The sequence below is a fragment of the Colletotrichum siamense genome, assembly GCF_013390195.1.
Source record: "Colletotrichum siamense strain Cg363 chromosome Unknown KSG_Cg363_contig07, whole genome shotgun sequence".
NCBI lineage: Eukaryota > Fungi > Ascomycota > Sordariomycetes > Glomerellales > Glomerellaceae > Colletotrichum > Colletotrichum siamense.
Window position 1 is genome coordinate 1,293,878 of NW_023501020.1, and position 16,109 is coordinate 1,309,986.

Here is a 16,109-nt window from a genome sequence, read left to right on the forward strand (position 1 = left end):
TAAAGCGGTCCGATTCGTTATCACACTACATACATCGTGCAGCGGCAGGGCTTATGGAGGCCTCCCGATTTTAAGCGCTTACCGCATACCACGTTCACTGGGCAGGTGGGGACGACATAAGGCCCTTCTTCCCTCAACCTCTTCACGGAGGAAAGGCATTCCGATATCAAACACGCTCCGGCTCGCGCTCCATTGCCCAGCTCAAAATCTCTTGGTACATCTTTGCCAGTGCTGTCTTCATTCTCAAAATTCAACTTTGGCCATGCAACAAGACGAGAACACAGCGACTGTAATGCATGATGACGAGAATGAAGGCAAGCCCATGGCTCGAGAGAAAGATGACAATGATAATTCGAAGCTCGGGATCGACGCTGACGAGGGCGCTGCCTTCAAAGTTGAAGAGGACGATGTAATGGATGGGCCCGCAGCAACATATGAAGACGACGAACTGCCTGAAAATCTGTCGCTCGCTTTGAGTCAGTGGGCATCAAAGCTCTGTCTCGTCTGTCGCAGGTTTCTTGAAAGAAAGACCTACCATGTGTTTGAAGACCACAAGGAATACATGTTTCACACTTCCTTGTCTTCGTTGCGAAGCTCCGTTCATTCTGGCTGTCCTCTTTGCAAACAGTTATCTAAATCCGTGGATAACTACACCAAAAGGAACGATTTGGGGACGCTAAGAAATTCAGTTTCCATCAAATGCACTGTTGATCACGGCTATGGGGGTTTCGTCCCATCAAAATCAGAAACGAACTCGGTTCATTTGACTTTCCGTCTCTTCGACGGTGACGACTGCATGATCGAGAGGTACGATGTCCATATACTCAAAGTTTTGAGCCTGTACTCCGTAAGAGACCTAGGTGGTCTGGGACCAGAGTTCCTGGGTTCGTCAATCGATACAATTCGGTATTCGTGGGAAGATAGCTAATGTTTACTAGATTGTACCTTGAAGACGAGCACTGCAAGATCGGAAGCAAGTGTGAACATGGTCCGGTCCTGGTATCGGCACTGCACTTGTCGACAATGGCAACCAAACTCTCGTGTTCTTCCAACTCGCTTAGTTCGCGTCTGGAGACCCCATCAAGGAAATGCAGACATACGTGCAAATCTCTGCGAAACGGACAGCTTGCCGGTAACCACTCCATACGTAACGTTGAGTCATCGATGGGGACCCAGCCACTTTGTGAAGCTTCAAAAGAGCAATCGACGTGCATGGTATCAAGCAATACCAACCGATGGACTCCTTAACGTATTCAAGGACGCCATGGACATCGCTGTTGAGCTCAGCATTCATTACATATGGATCGATTCCCTTTGTATTATCCAGGACTGCCAAAATGACTGGACCCGCGAATCTAGGAGAATGGGAGATGTCTACCGATACGGAGAGTTCAACATTGCCGCCACTGGTTATCATAACGGCGAACCGGGCTTATTCAGCAAGAGAGATGCAATCCCATCCAAACATTTTCCGGTGTATTTGAACTTCAAACTCGTCGACAGGATCCATGTCGAACACAACTTCAATGGCTTCTACATTAACGCAAGCCAATACGGATTTGCTAAGTTCATCGTCGGTTCGCCATTGAATTCCCGAGGTTGGGTAGCTCAAGAGCGGACTCTGTCACCAGCTATTGTTCATTATACGCCGAAAGAGGTTTGGTGGGAATGTAGCGATATGATCGCCAATGAAACAATGCCCAGTGGTCTCGAAAGCTGGAACGAAGAGTCCAACTGGGCGACTGGCCAACTTCGATCTCTCGAAGGCGTCGAGAAAGAAGAGATCCACAACTTTTGGAGGCGATTCATTCGGTTCTTCGCCAAAACAAAGCTAACCCTCGACAAAGACCGTCTTCCTGCCGTGGCCGGAATAGCACGCATTCTGAGTGATATGCTCAACGAAAAGTACATTGCTGGAATATGGGAGAATGATATCGCCAGGTCCCTTGCTTGGGTGTGTATAAGCGATATAAGCATCCCATCTACCCAGCTGGTGCCGTCGTGGTCCTGGGCATCGGTATGCGGCAACATTGACGGGATCCACTTCCAACCCAAGTCGTCAGCGCAGGTCCTAAGCTGCGTTGAGATTGAAGCCCTGTTTGAAGTCGATGGAATATCGTCAGACCTCGAACAGACGTCGCTCGAAAGGTCTAGCGTCCGGGCTCTCTCAGTCCGAGGACCGCTAAGAAAATTGCCACACGACCTATCAGTCAGGTTCGGCGAGGGAAACGAAATTGTGAACTTGATAAAAGTGGAGGATGATAAGAATCATATAATTCCTTGGGTTGAAGCTGGGGGTAAGGTCCCAGACGAGTACGCATGGCGTTTGAATGGCTCTACACACCTTCTCCTACTTGCCAAAGACAAAACCCTGGTGTCTGGTCTTCTGCTACAACATGTACCAGAGGCTGGAGAGTCCAATACGTTTCGTCGATCGGGACTGGTTGAGTTCAACTTCAATGATCTTAAGGGAGTTGAGGAATATTTAGGCATCCTCCAAAGGGACGGGAAGTATCAGCCGAGCTTGAGATTTGCAGAAAGTGGCGTTCAAGATGTCATTCTAATTTAGACGAATTGAGCTTTTTACCTAACTCCCGCACCCTAAGCATCTGCAGGAAGATAATTACTAAGCCCATTTTGTATTAGTTTTACTATTCGGGCGGGTAGTGGGCATAGACGACGATATCGACGACGACGACGATAGCGACGATGACGACGATAGCGACGATGACGACGATAGCGACCACGACGACGGTAGGTACAGGGAGAGGGAGAGAGAAAGGGATAAGAGGAATAATGAAGATAATAAAGACGATAATAATAGTAAAATTATTTAAATAAAATAGACTAGTAGGCATGGTATAAGTGGTTATCAGCCCGGATAGCTAGAAGTGTCCGCCTAGATAGCAAAACTCCTTTATATAGAGGAGTAATTAAGGACTGTCAGGACGTGCCTAAGATTTACAGTAGACGCAAGGCATCCTACGAAAGTGTCAAATTCTCATGAAACATTCTCCGCGGCGGGTACGTGACCCCTTGCACAAAACAAACACTTCTCAAGAGCGTTCTTGTCCATAGCAAGAAGGATGCCAACTAGCCCACTTTATCGAGAACTAATCTAGCATAAGTAGCATCCGGATCAGAAGATTTGGTCCACAAGCCCTCCAGGCCGGGACTTTTGTTCAAATTTTGAAGAATGAACGTACAAGTTTACCGTAGGCAGCAATTTGGTTTGTGTGGTGAAAAGCCTGCGAATTCTGACTGCTGGCTGACGTCCACGTGGATGGACATAGAGCCATGACTCTCCACTCGATGGCGTTTGCTGACGGCTTGGCGAATGAGAACGGTTGCATCCCGCTTGATGTAAGGTAGCGGAGACCTCCCGTTATCTGCCCAACCACGTGAGAAGAACCAGTGGGATCACTCAAAATCTCAGATGTCAGACGTCGTCTGCGATGTTTTTTTTCCCTTGTCTATCACCATGTCTGCAGCCCAATGTAAATCAAGAACAGAAGAACAGAGGAGAATTCTCACAGACGCATAGACGAGGCGACCATTCTAGCAAACTACCCAGCCCTTTTATCGTTCAGATGACAGATTCAGACAACGGCTGGTCGGCAGTTGCAGTCAACGAGAACGGTGAATCGATTCCTTGGGGGCTGTGGAACGTGCGGGACATGATACATGAAAATAGGGCCACCGGTGGCTGGGACTATGGTCGGCACTTGAATAACGACCAGCGCATGCATTGGCCTGCTGCTAGAAACACTGAAGGCCATGGATTGCACCCCAAAGCCCGACAGACTGCGCCGAGTCGCAGTCCGATCATTCCGACCCGATTACTGAACTGCAAAACGGGACTCGTCGAAGCGAGCCTGGAACGGGATCTTCCATATACAACCATCTCCCATGTATGGAGCGAGACGGCTGGAAAGGATTGGGGACAATTTGCCGTTCAATTGTGGATGAAGTACGGTGTCCAGTACATTTGGGTGGACAGCCTGTGCATTAATCAGGCTTCAGTGCAGGACAAAGCAAACGAAATTCCCAAAATGGCCGAGTACTACGCCGGGGCTGAGATGAACATCATACCCATGATGGCACCGGGGCTCAGACGAAGCCTTGACGACTGGTTGGAAGGTGGTGCCAGAGCCTCACAGCAGACTTTCTCTGAAGTTCTGAAGTTCATCCAGGCGCTCGTGGAGAATCCGTATTTCGAAAGAGTCTGGACCATGCAGGAGACAGCTCTGGCATGGTGCACACACTTAGAAACGACTGATGGAATCATATATAGTTGGGAAATCGACGAGGCAGTGAGGCGAGCATGTGGGATACCATCATACCCACGGAGCCCAGAAGATCCTCCCACGTGCAGAGACACGAAGGCTTCTTCTGACCCCGGCATTGGTCAAATCGACAATAGAGTGGTGTTGTTCGACAATAGACACATCCGAGGGGCCCTTTCAACTCAGGCATGGATTGCTCGCAACAGGAGACCCTTGGCTCTGGTGTGGCGCATGGCGCAGAACAGAAGATGTACTGTCGCCAAAGACGCACTTTGGGGGATGGTGGCAATGATCGAGGGAGGCGATTTCATCGAAACAACATACGAAGAACCTGTTGCTCAGGTACTTGAGGAGTTGGTTGAAAAGGGATTGCTCGGACTTGAGATCCTTTGCGTGCGAAAGACTATCGCTAGTCCCTCCTGGGTGCCGGCTCTTGAAAACGAAGTACCGCTAATGGGTGCTGAATGCACTATCGAACCAGCACGGCGGAAGGTCACGATCAGAGATGGGGGCATCGAAGTGAGCGCAAAGGAGGTAGTCGCATCGGATGTGAAAGGCGACTATTATGTTCGAATCGCAGACACTGACCACAGCCAAGAAATTGTAATGATGACTGAGGGATGGGACTTTGAGAGTAATAATCTGCCAGGTCGACGACACTGGCTTATACTCATGGAAGGTACCGAGAGCCGAGTCACATTTCTACTCATATCAGATCGAAATGAGGCCGGTAACATAGTCCACAAAGTCGATGCCTTGCAGTGTGGGCTAGAGCTTCCTACGGAAGCCTTTTCATGGATATTGGATGGACAACTTGATATCCGAATCGAGTAGAATATAGCAATAGGTGCAATGTATCGATGGGATTTCATCATTATCTGCTCAGCCATTATTCAAGGCTCACGGTTAACACAAGCATTCCTGAGTATGTGTGGCAAGGGGGAATTTTCTTTTCTCGCTAGCCAAAGTCTGGCCTCAGAGATTGCCACCGCCATATGTAGGAGTCAGACCATATAGCTTGACCAGACGAGATGGCCTTGTGGCTAAGATTAGTATGGCTGGTAATCTTTTGTAAAAATGTCTGGGCCGTACGATGCCTAAGACCATGCTGACTTGCGGGTTCTTTTTCTAAGCCTTCACGCCTGTGAATGAGAGACACTCAGCATGCAGGTTTGACAGCATATGGTGCATGTCTGGGAACAAAAGCTGAGACTTCCGAAATGCGCACCCTGATTATCAAACGTATCACTTCATAATCCACAGCACTGTGTATCGTTTCCACATCACCAGAAATAACATTTATCGAGACCGCAAGAAAGTCACCCAAGAGAACTCGAATACTTGGGATACTCCTGTGTGGTCCCGGGCTTCAGTCAGAACGTGCTTCCTTCTCTACACTCACAGCTACTTTGACTGTAAGCGAGGCTGACGCTACCGGCCGAAACGAAGGGCCCGCGTTTCTTCCGTGGTGCTGTCTTAAAAATAGAGGTTCTGGCTGCAGTGGTCTGACAAACAGACCGTGCCCCATTAGTCGCGTAGAGATAAGATTGAACATCATTATCGGGTCCAAAAGCCATTGTCTTTGCCATCAGCTCAAGCGCGTATATAAAAATGAGACACTTCGCCTTGCGTGAAATGAGATCAAGATGGGTTTTCATGTTTGTTTCCAATGATTTCTCAATCTAAGGCGTTTTTTGCTTGGAAATTTCGAGTATGTACTGATTCTCCTTTTCCATGGCCTTATCATCGTTGCTTTTCCCATATGGGAATGGTCGTACAAGCAGTCAGCTCGAAACCCGCTAACAACGCGGAGATCAGCAAGGGGTTTAGGGCAAGGCTAGACCAACGAGCCGTCCCATCAACTGAAATTGGATCGTCTGAATCATTTGCTGCAAGTCACATGTGAGAAACTGTGAGAGTGTTCTTTTTTAATTTAAATGTTCCATTTGTCCAGCTATCTACATGTATTGGCGACTACACATTATTTGCATAAACCCCACTCCCGCATGTAATTAGTGTAATAAAGAAACTATGTTCGTGACTTCATTCGAGGTGCAATGCCCGTGTACCCGCAACCTCTCCTACCCAAAAAAGGTTTTTTGTACATTTTCGTTATGTGCAAATGTCCGTCCCAGATTCGCAAATTTTGCGCTGTTGGGTTCAATCCAGCTGAGCCACCAGCAAGTACCTCCAGGGTTCGTAGCAGAGGATTTAGATGAGGAGAGCAGCGATAGCGACGGCCAGGCCGGCACCGGAGAAGGTGGCTGCAGCTCCGGCGGTGACGACGCCCTTGGCAGTAGGAGAAGCCTCCTTGGTGCCCTTGGTGGTGGCGGAAGCATCTCCGTTGGTGCCCTTGGCGGTGGGAGAGGCTTCCTTGGTGCTGTTGTTGCTGTGGCCGGGGGCGGGGACGGCGGCGCCGGGAGTGACACCGGTAGGAGCGGGGGCGCCGGCGACGGGGCGGGTTGTGGCAGGGACGCTCTTGTCGTTGCCGCCGGCTCCGGCGCAGGGCTTTCCGGAGCACTCAGAGAGCTGGCTCTGCATGTCGGAGAAGACCTGGGTGAAGTGGGCAATCTCATCACCACCCTTGCCGCCGGCGGGGAACTTGGTGGAGATGGTGGTCATGAGAGTGTTGACGTTTCCGGCTGTTCGCAGTGTTAGTCGGTTGGAGGTTTCTGTAAGCTGAAGTGTGGGAACTTACCAATCTGGGCAACCCAGTTGAGGGTGGTGTCGCAAATGCAGGCAGCAGAGAAGAGGGTGACCTTGCCGGAGATGTCGGTGAGGAGCTTGTCACCAGCAGCGTTGAGCTGGTCAGAGAGAGGCTGGAAAGCCTGAGCCTCCTCCATGGTCAAGGGAAGCATAGCAGCAGCGTTGTTGGTGGCGGTGCGGATGATCTCGAGCATGTAGGTCGAGGCGTTGGTGAGCTCCGGGCCCGGGCCGCCGGTGTAAGACAGGCAAGTGGTGTCGAGGTTCTGGATGCCGTTGAGAACAGTCGTCATGATGGTGTTGACGGTGCTGAGCTCGCGGGTGCAAAGCTCGGAAGCGCTAGGCGCGGCGAGGACGCCGGCAGCGAAGAGGGCAATGGGGGCGGAGAACTTCATGGTGATTATGGTATAAGAGAATAGACTCAAAAGGTGTCAGTGAGAGACTGTTGTAGTGAATGTAGTTGAAAGAAAGTGAAGAGCTGGAAGATGAGGCTGCTGCTGAATGCTGGATGAGTGCTGATTAGAACTTTTGAGATCGGCAGTCGAAGTCCATCTCTTATATATCCAGTTTCTCTCATGCCATCTTTGATTTGAAGGTGTCGATCGCTTTGACTCTTGCATCTGGACCCCGCCCCTGAGCAACTTTACCCCGGATCATCCTAGCTGGCAGTTTCTTCCTGTACAACCACACGTGTGCCGGACAAGCTGCGATAAGGACTAACACATCTCAAACGACGCCAGCCGGCTTGTGCTATTTTCTTTCAGGGTTGCTTCTGTTTCCCACGAACCCTAGTCGCAATGCTCGGACGAACATAAGATCTGAACGCCATCAATTGTGCTGCACGGCAAATGAGCAACGGCGCGTGGTGAGGCCGCCACGGCGCGCGCTAGCGGAGCCGTTTCTTTTTCCCGCAGACATAGCGCCCGACCTTGGGCAATGAAACAGGAACGCGCCAATCCTTCCCTCCGAGTCAGGCTGAGAATTCTGAGTCTGTGAGTGACGGCTGGAAAAGAAAAGGACATTGGCTTTCCTTCTCGGCGCTAGGCCGCATGCAAGTCTAACGAGCCCACCACCCACCAAGTGTTGCCTTTTCTTCTTAGCAGGCTTCCGTGTCTCTCTGTCGAAAAAGGGCCCTGCGGCCAAGGCGTCTGCAGCCCCCAACCACTTTCTGCCCCTCCAGCCCTGGCAGGTGTCGTGCTCAGTGTCGAAGAGCATGGCTCTGATGATCTCCCACCTCCCGCAAGGCCGGATCAACCGCCCTATCCAACATGACACTGATCGGGCACTGGTCAAATCACTTTGGCTCCCGTCCGATTCTAGGCCCTGTGCCCTGGAATTGTACGTAAGTCGCCCAGGCTGTTCGCTCAGACAACTCCGGTAGTCGGATGTTCATGTAAGTTGTCTAAGCAAACAATCTCAAACGCACTCAATCAGTGCCATCCGTGGTGGCCACCAAATGATTCGGACTATTCTAGAAAGGCATGATTACAAAAGAGCTGTGCACAATATCTATGCTGCTCGTGACCCCAATTAGTGCAACTGTGCACGGGTCGTTCAGCCGCTGCCGCGACTCAACCTCTCTCTCCCCCTTCGATGCTTTCCCCGGACAACGGACTAGACGGCATCGGGCGGCTGGCGGTTTTGAGAAGTACCGTGGCGCTTGTTGGCGGCTGGCCTTCTCTCGGTAATCGGGGTCCGGCTTACAATTTGAGGCACCCACCTTTCCAGCATCCGGATAGCGTGGAAGCCCCAGGCAGTTGAAGGCTTCGGGCACTTGGAGATTAAGGACTGCAAACACAAGACTCGAAGAAAAATAGATCACGCTTGAGAAAGTTTGTTTCTCTTGAACTACTCAATCACCCAGAAGCCTAAAACAGAGCCCAGAAACAAGATGAGGTTTTCTTAGAATTAAGCTCACCTGCGTCCAGACTGTAAGAGTGAGCGCGACTCGTGCATGCTGCTGCGTCACGCACTCCGCCGTTGGAATTGTGCGGCTGTACCCCACCAGCATGCCGGTGGCCATCGGACGACGAGAATTTCCCCAACGGAGGCTCATACTCAGCCCATGCAGGCTTAGAAATATTTCAGCTCATGTCTTGGGACCACCGCCTTCTTTACTGCGTGCAGAGGCCCAAGATACCATGTGCATGCGACGCTCGCTTGCCATGCGAACTGACCCAGGCTGATGGATGACATTCCTTCCCGAATCCTTCAATCACCAGCCACGTCGGATGTCAAGCAGCTTTCGGGCCGAGCTAAATCTAGACCTCATTGGACAAGCTTGACGTAGCCCTTTCATTTGTGATCATTGGAATTCTGCCTTATAGTGATGGCTGAAGATGTTGATGGATACCATCTTCGCCAGCTACCAACCCTTGTCCTGTTTGAACGTCGGCGTCTCATCGGCCGAATGACCCATGCACTCTCTATGGGCTTTTGATTAGGCTTTTGACCTGAGATTTGTTGAAAATTGGATGTCGACTGGAGCGACTGAGTATCCGATGATAGAAACGAGGTATGCGAAGATGCAGCTTGATTGGTAATGAAGAGAAGCTAATCGCTGTTTGCAGTAGCCAGTCTATTCACCAGGAACGCGCCACCTAGCGCGCGCATTTTGTGCAGTCGCAATCACCAAAACTCAGAAAAACATGGACGCAATCATCAAGATTGGGGTATTGGTAGACCTTCCGGACGTACCAAGCCTGCTCATTTCGGTCCTAGGCTCCGTCGCGGACACGGTGAAGTGGGTCCACAAGCTCGTCGCCGGCCGAGACCGGTACCGGGCCCGGATGCCGGCCCCGTTCCGCCGCTCCACGGGCAAGGACGCTTCTGCTTCACGGAACAAAATTTACGACCAGGCTGTCCTCGTGGCAGAAGCAACATGCCAGCTTGATCTTCTGCCCTGCGATAAATCAGGGTCAGCCATGGGAGTGCCTTGCTATTCCACACTTGCCGGCATCATCAACCACTCCCGCCCGACCGTGGTACGTGAGCGGCTCACACTCTCTTCAGTCGCATTGTCGGAGATGCTGAGTCCGTGGTGGGAATGCAAGGCGAGAGTTGCGAGTCAGCCTCAAATTCGTTGCAAATCACGTAAACGTTGTTCGCAAAATTTCGATGCTCAATGAGCCGTTTCGGGGGTCGGGATTTCGGAAACATCACGGCAGCTTTGCTTTCTTCACGGATACTGAGGCGACCATGTCCATAGTGAGGTCAGAAGAGGCTCATCACGATCGAGTGCATGATGCCACCGTGGGGCCACGGATAGCTCCACTGGGTGGAGCGTGTGCCTGCGCGTTTACGCCTCGCACCCACCATTTCACGGTTCATCACGATGCTGGAACACTGACAAACGCTTTCCTGGAGTATGAGATTTGTTTCTGTATGATATTGGATTGCGTGTGTACATTTTTATGAAGCTGTTCATAAATTTAGAGGTACATAGTTCTGTCAGGCAAAGTAAATACGTCTTCGGCACGCCAGGTGATGGATGTTGGAGTTTGACACTAGAAGGGATGCAGGAACGAAAGAAAACCATTAAAATCAGATTACTCCAAGAATTCATGCCTTTTTTAACAACAACTTGCTCCTTCTGAAACTGCTCGGAATGGATAGAAAACACATGGGATGAAATCAAATTCAAGAGGCAGAAGATGTGAGCGTGGCCCGCTTTTATGACATTTCGATTAACGGTCGGGGCCCATTGAGGCGGATTGACGTAACTTACTCATCGCATGGACCACCGACTCTGACGTTGGAAGTCCTCAGAAAACTGGAACTAAAAGATTGAGGTCATCGTTATGTAGCCGTGAAATACAGCAAAAGTGGCACATCTACGATGGCTGATCGCCAGGTCGGCGTGTATAAGTAGCACTTCAAACTCGCTGGCCTAAAAGGTTCTCAGCCTCAAGGTTCTCACATAAATCAAACACCCTGTTTTGATATCCCGAATTGTACCCAACATTTGTCGATCACTATGGCAGACCAAATCCCCCAGCAGATGCGCGCTGCATCCATTAAGGACTTCAACAAGGGCTACGAAGTCAAGTCCGTCGATGTTCCCACCGAGCTTGGCCCCAATGACGTCCTAGTCAAGGTCGCTGCCGCCGGATACTGCCACACCGACCTTCAAGTCCAAGAAGGCGTCTACGCCTCCTCCGGCGCCAAGCCTGGTCTCATCGGTTCCCACGAGCCCGTCGGAACAATCGTGAAGCTCAGTCCTGAGGCCGAGAAGAAGGGATGGAAGATTGGCGACCGCGTGGGGTCCATCAACACGTATGGCTGCTGCGGGTCATGCAACTCTTGCAACAAGGGCAAGCAGCTGTGCGACAACTTGACAGGCATGCTTGGCCTAACCGTCGATGGCGGTTTCGCTCAGTACATGAAGGCGGATGCGAGGGTAATCTGCAAGGTCCCTGAAGAGATTCCCTGGGCCGAAGCCGCACCATTGTTCTGTGCAGGTGCCACTGTTTACGGTGCTCTTGTGGCAGCGGATCCAAAGCCCGATCAGTGGCTGGCAGTGGTTGGTATTGGTGGACTGGGACATTTGGCCATTCAATACGCAAAGGCCATGGGTGCTAAGGTCATCGCGATCGATAACCGACAAGAAGGTATCGACTTGGCGAACGACGTCCCGTCGCACCTGAAGCCCGACCGCACATATGTCCTCGACAGCAGGGAGGAAGAGTCGAACTGCATCCAAGAGCTCCAGACATCATTCTACGACACCAACCCCGGTGTTGACCGCGTCGTCATCACCACGGAAGCTCGACCACTCGTCAAGTTTGCGCAACAATTCTTGAGAAAGGGAGGCGTGCTTGTGGATGTTGGACTCCCAGCCGATGGCCCCTTTGAGGTCGACCCATTCGCGTTGAACTTCAAGGAGCAGACTATTCGTGGGGCGTTGATTTGCACACCCGAGCGCAGCAGGGAGATGATTGAGCTGCACGCGAAGAACAAGTGCACAACACATATCGAAAAGACTTTTAGCGTTGAGCAGGCGAATGAGATGGCGGAGCACTACCTGTCGAAGCAGCTGAAGGGACGGCTATGCATGGTTTTCTAAAGATTTGTCTGTAATATTAGCTCATGACCTGTATGACCAATGAATGCCTGGAACCTTTAGGGACAGTAGTTAAACTCGATTGTTTTTACCATTCAGTCTTTGTGATGCGTGTTCTTGGGGTTCATCTGATGTTTCGGCAGATGAGTGATCGAGTCGCGGGGTAATCACTGAACCTCGCCTGTGTGACAACAGCGGAGTAATCGTAGCCGAGTATAAAACTCCCAGTTTAGTAATCGCGCCAGACCCAAGGTCAAAGAACACACGGTTATGTAGTCAATTGATGTGATATAAGTTGGCAGTAGATCAAATCCTCTTCGATGAAAACCCACAATACCATTGTCAATGAACCTGTGATACGGAAACCTCATCCACCAAGCGATATACGAAATGTCTGAGCCAAATTTTCAGCCCATCATCACCTCTGCGGAGGAGAAGCCCGCAGCCTCCAAGCGCAGAGCAATCTACCTGCGGCCTTTCTTGCTTTTCTACATCAACTCTTTCATCTTTGAAGTTGCCATGCTCATTGTCAGCATCGTCTTCTTCTCAGGCTGGCGCGACATGCTCCCAAAATTCATGTGGACAATCGTCTTTTGCCCACTCGGTATGGGAGGGGCCATGGGCGGTCTCATCAACGCCTTCATCGTGGACCGCATCTATGGCGCTAGAGCCGTGCACCTCGCTGCGATCTTGAGCGTATTGGTTCTCGGTGCCTGCAACGATTTATGCTATAATTTGGATCTTGTATTTGGATGGTTCGGGGCGAAGGACCACTTCTGGTGGTGGCATTGGCGATATCTGGGCATTTGGTTCGTGGGATATACGAATGGAAAGTTAATGTTCACAGACAAGGGCCAAGAGACACTGGCCGGATGGGGAGTATGAGCACATGAAATCATGGCTTTTAATTTCAGAAGGTAGAACCGAACTTGGGAAAGAAATCGGCTAGGTCATTGTATGTAAGGTACGCAGCCGTGGCGTCAGTCCGGTGTCTGAGCACTTGCGAAAGGGGGTATCGGAATTCGACGCTTAACCGTCTTTAGGGATGAAGACAAAGCCCAAGCCGCTTTGGGAAATCACACCTCGGTCGCATTTGAATCGATCAGAAGTATCATTAGAAGTAAATCTATAAACAATTCGTTCATAAGAGTCATAATGTGAAGGACCAGTTCCCACCAATGAATAAGGCCAGTCTGGGAAATAAAGAAGTCTCAAGAGAACATTGAATTGAAACAAAGAAATCGTAAAGTCATATCCCTCAGCCCGTGAGGCTCTACACCCTCGCAATGGAGTCGGTGCAGTCAGTCATGGTCCTCTTGTCGTTTCCGAAAAGAGCCATCTTTTCCATGCTAAATCCGTGTTAGATCAGATGTGGTAGAAACGGGACTTGATGAATAACTTACGCGCCGGAAAAGCTGCTAGCCCACTTGTTCTGTTGACCGATGAAGCCTTGGAACTTGGCGGCAACATCGGTCTTGGTGTCCGTGGCGAGCTTCTCATCAGAGGGGAACACGAAGACGCCCGGGGGAGCAGTCTTGGGGGCGGCCTGAGAGGCGTAGTTGTATGTCTCGGCGTAGTAGTTGACATCCCACTTGCCGGGAGTGGAGTCCTGAGATGCGTTCTTCTGGCTGGGGTCGACGAAGTTCTGAGTTGATGTGCTGTGGGCGCCAAGAAGAGCGGCAAGGTCCTCAGCGCTGTAGCCCTTGGCCTGGAAGAGAGCAAAGAGGTCGGACGCGGAGGCAAAGACGTCCGGGAGACCGCCGGGCTTGGCGTTGGCAGTGGAGTCCTTGCGGCCGACGAAGGTCTTGACCTTGGGACCGCCGGGGCACAGGAAGATTGCGGCATCTAAGTGGATCAGAGTCAGCAGGCTTCTTCAAGTCGTCGACCATGGGGTAACTTACTTCCAGCAAACACAATCATGTCAGCAACTGATGTTCCGTACTGAGTGGCCATATCCTGGAGAATCTTGGCAATGTTCTGCAGGCCGCGGTTCTCGTTTCTGAAGAGCTCATCGGGGTCACCGGCAGATGAGCTCTTGCCAAGAATCAGAGAACCGTCACAGCCACCGCTGAAGCCTTGTGTGGTATCCCAAGAGCCGCAGTCGTGGAAGATGGCACGGATGGCGGCGCGGGCAAGGTCGTTGCACTGGTCGCCGGCCATGAAGCGCGTGTTAAGGTCCTTGTTGACCTTGGTCCAGACAGAGCAGGTGTTGCTGCCGCTGCTGCCCTTGCCACTGGAGCCGGAGCCGCTGTCATCGGAGCCGCCCTTGCGGGGAGCCAGGTCAACAGTGGCCGCGGAGGTGAAAGCCAAGAAGCTGGTGAGGAGGTAGAGGCTGGCGTGCATTTTGGCGGTGTTGGTGGGTTAGGTGTTTAGCTGTTGGTGTTAGTTGGCGGTTCTTGGCGATGCTTGGCGATGGTGTTTGAGTGATGATGCCAAGAGGTTTGATTCCCAGATGCGAATGGGCTGTCTTTATAGAAACTTGGCATTCTCGATCTGGGGATGTCTCCAAGCGTCTGGATATTTCTGACTTGACCGTTTCGATCTAGACCTGGAGATAAGCTTACTCTGGGCTGTGGCAAACGCCTGCCTTGCGCGAACAGTGAGCCATCTTCGCAGCTCAACGGCATCAGCGAAGTTGACTATCCTCTCGTGTAATGCGGGCGTTCTGACAAAGCACGACACTGCTCCAGTCGGGAACTACAGCACAGAAGAATTCGGTATCCGATGTCTCTAGCGTCGAACGGGGTTCGAAACGGACACGGTAGTTTGGGGAAGGTCTAGCCGGTCCGTTGCACTTAGCGCCGTTGAAACTCGCGATGGGCTGTATGCTAAATTGTCGGTCGCCCAATAGGATGTCAGCTATTGTCAACCTCCCGCGAGCCGCACCAGTGGTGCGCATGGGCTGCACAAAGGAGAGAACAAAGAGCCCTAGTTGTTGGAAACCGAGTCGTTGGGATTGGTCGTGCCATGTCCCTCCGCCCTTGTTCTGGACCACAAAGGAACGGGAAACGGGGAAACGGTGTAACTGTGCACGCATAAAGAGATGTGCGATGGAAAGGCACGTGGGTATTGTGCCTGGACGTATCAGAGTCAGCCGCAGCTGGACCCGGGCAGTTGGAAACGAGGACGCCTCAGCAGAATTGGGAACGTTTGTGGAGGTTACGGGGAACGGTTTTGTGGAGGCTGGGGAAGGTTGGTTGTCAGAGAGCCTAGACTCGGCTTTCAAGTGTCTGTGTGTTCGTCCGAATTGTCTTGTTCCTGAAAATCGTCCGATGAGATCCTCAGGGGAAAGCTGAGCTATGCAGAACTTCAAACCGATCCTTGTATTCTGGACGATCTATTATTCGGATGATATCGACATCTTCGTTCACATCTTCACGGCTCTCAGTATTATTCAGCAGGTTCATCTTTCATTACAGGCCCATCTGCCCAGTCGTGACTCATGACCTGGGAGCTCAGTACATACAAGCTAATGGAATAAGAAATAAGTCTATGCGCCGACGCCACGACCCGTCAAAGCTTTATTCTTTGCTCTAGCCATGTTTTCTCGCCGGTTCCCTTGTCAGCCCATTAAGCGACGGCCGAAGTCGCCATCAGCACAGATCCCTCAGACCTGTCCATCCGTAGCCTCGGGACGGTCAGCACCTGTCTGCGAGGTCAGTCAAAAAGGGGATGCCGTGGTTGGTCAGCCCATGAAGAACCTCAACCCACCTCGGTTTAACCCGAACGCTATGGATCTAGAAGAAGCCGGCTAGGCCCGCCAAACCTCTCTGCCGGGTCTATCAGAAGTCTGGCTATGTTTAGAGTTCGTGGAGATGAGTGGATCACGCCCCGGATGCACATTGTTCTTCAGCCCCAGCCAAACTTGAATATGGATCACGCATGTAAGCAGACTAGACACCGTGTAGCTTCAGTCTAGCCGGTGGAGGAAATGAGAGCTGCCAGCATGTGGGAATCATCACTTTGAGTTTTGGCATTTGGTGACTACAGCTGTCGCCCAACGGCTGAAAAGCTTATACACATGACAACGCCATTGCCAGTTTTCTCGGAACACCGGC

The 16,109-nt window shown here is 51.4% G+C and overlaps 5 protein-coding genes across 5 annotated transcripts; 2 read left to right on the forward strand and 3 right to left on the reverse strand.

Moving 5' to 3' along the window:
• Positions 1–6,497: 6,497 nt before the first annotated feature.
• CGCS363_v010679 (uncharacterized protein) lies at positions 6,498–7,384 on the reverse strand (the record flags this gene model as incomplete). The annotated part of the gene is made up of 2 exons (XM_036642528.1): positions 6,498–6,928; positions 6,985–7,384. 2 exons carry the CDS (start codon positions 7,382–7,384, stop codon positions 6,498–6,500), a joined length of 831 nt encoding a protein of 276 aa, XP_036492158.1.
• Positions 7,385–9,695: 2,311 nt separating this feature from the next.
• CGCS363_v010680 (uncharacterized protein) lies at positions 9,696–9,872 on the reverse strand (the record flags this gene model as incomplete). Its single annotated transcript, XM_036642529.1, has 1 exon — positions 9,696–9,872. The coding sequence occupies one exon, from the start codon at positions 9,870–9,872 to the stop codon at positions 9,696–9,698; it is 177 nt and encodes a 58-aa protein (XP_036492432.1).
• Positions 9,873–10,965: 1,093 nt separating this feature from the next.
• On the forward strand, positions 10,966–12,054 carry ADH3-0 (alcohol dehydrogenase; the record flags this gene model as incomplete). The annotated part of the gene is made up of 1 exon (XM_036642530.1): positions 10,966–12,054. One exon carries the CDS (start codon positions 10,966–10,968, stop codon positions 12,052–12,054), a length of 1,089 nt encoding a protein of 362 aa, XP_036492431.1.
• Positions 12,055–12,441: 387 nt separating this feature from the next.
• Positions 12,442–12,936, forward strand: CGCS363_v010682 (uncharacterized protein; the record flags this gene model as incomplete). The annotated part of the gene is made up of 1 exon (XM_036642531.1): positions 12,442–12,936. The coding sequence occupies one exon, from the start codon at positions 12,442–12,444 to the stop codon at positions 12,934–12,936; it is 495 nt and encodes a 164-aa protein (XP_036492434.1).
• A 388-nt stretch (positions 12,937–13,324) lies between these two features.
• On the reverse strand, positions 13,325–14,394 carry vpl2-0 (Versatile peroxidase VPL2; the record flags this gene model as incomplete). Its single annotated transcript, XM_036642532.1, has 3 exons — positions 13,325–13,400; positions 13,455–13,896; positions 13,953–14,394. 3 exons carry the CDS (start codon positions 14,392–14,394, stop codon positions 13,325–13,327), a joined length of 960 nt encoding a protein of 319 aa, XP_036492433.1.
• Between the last annotated feature and the right edge of the window lie 1,715 nt (positions 14,395–16,109).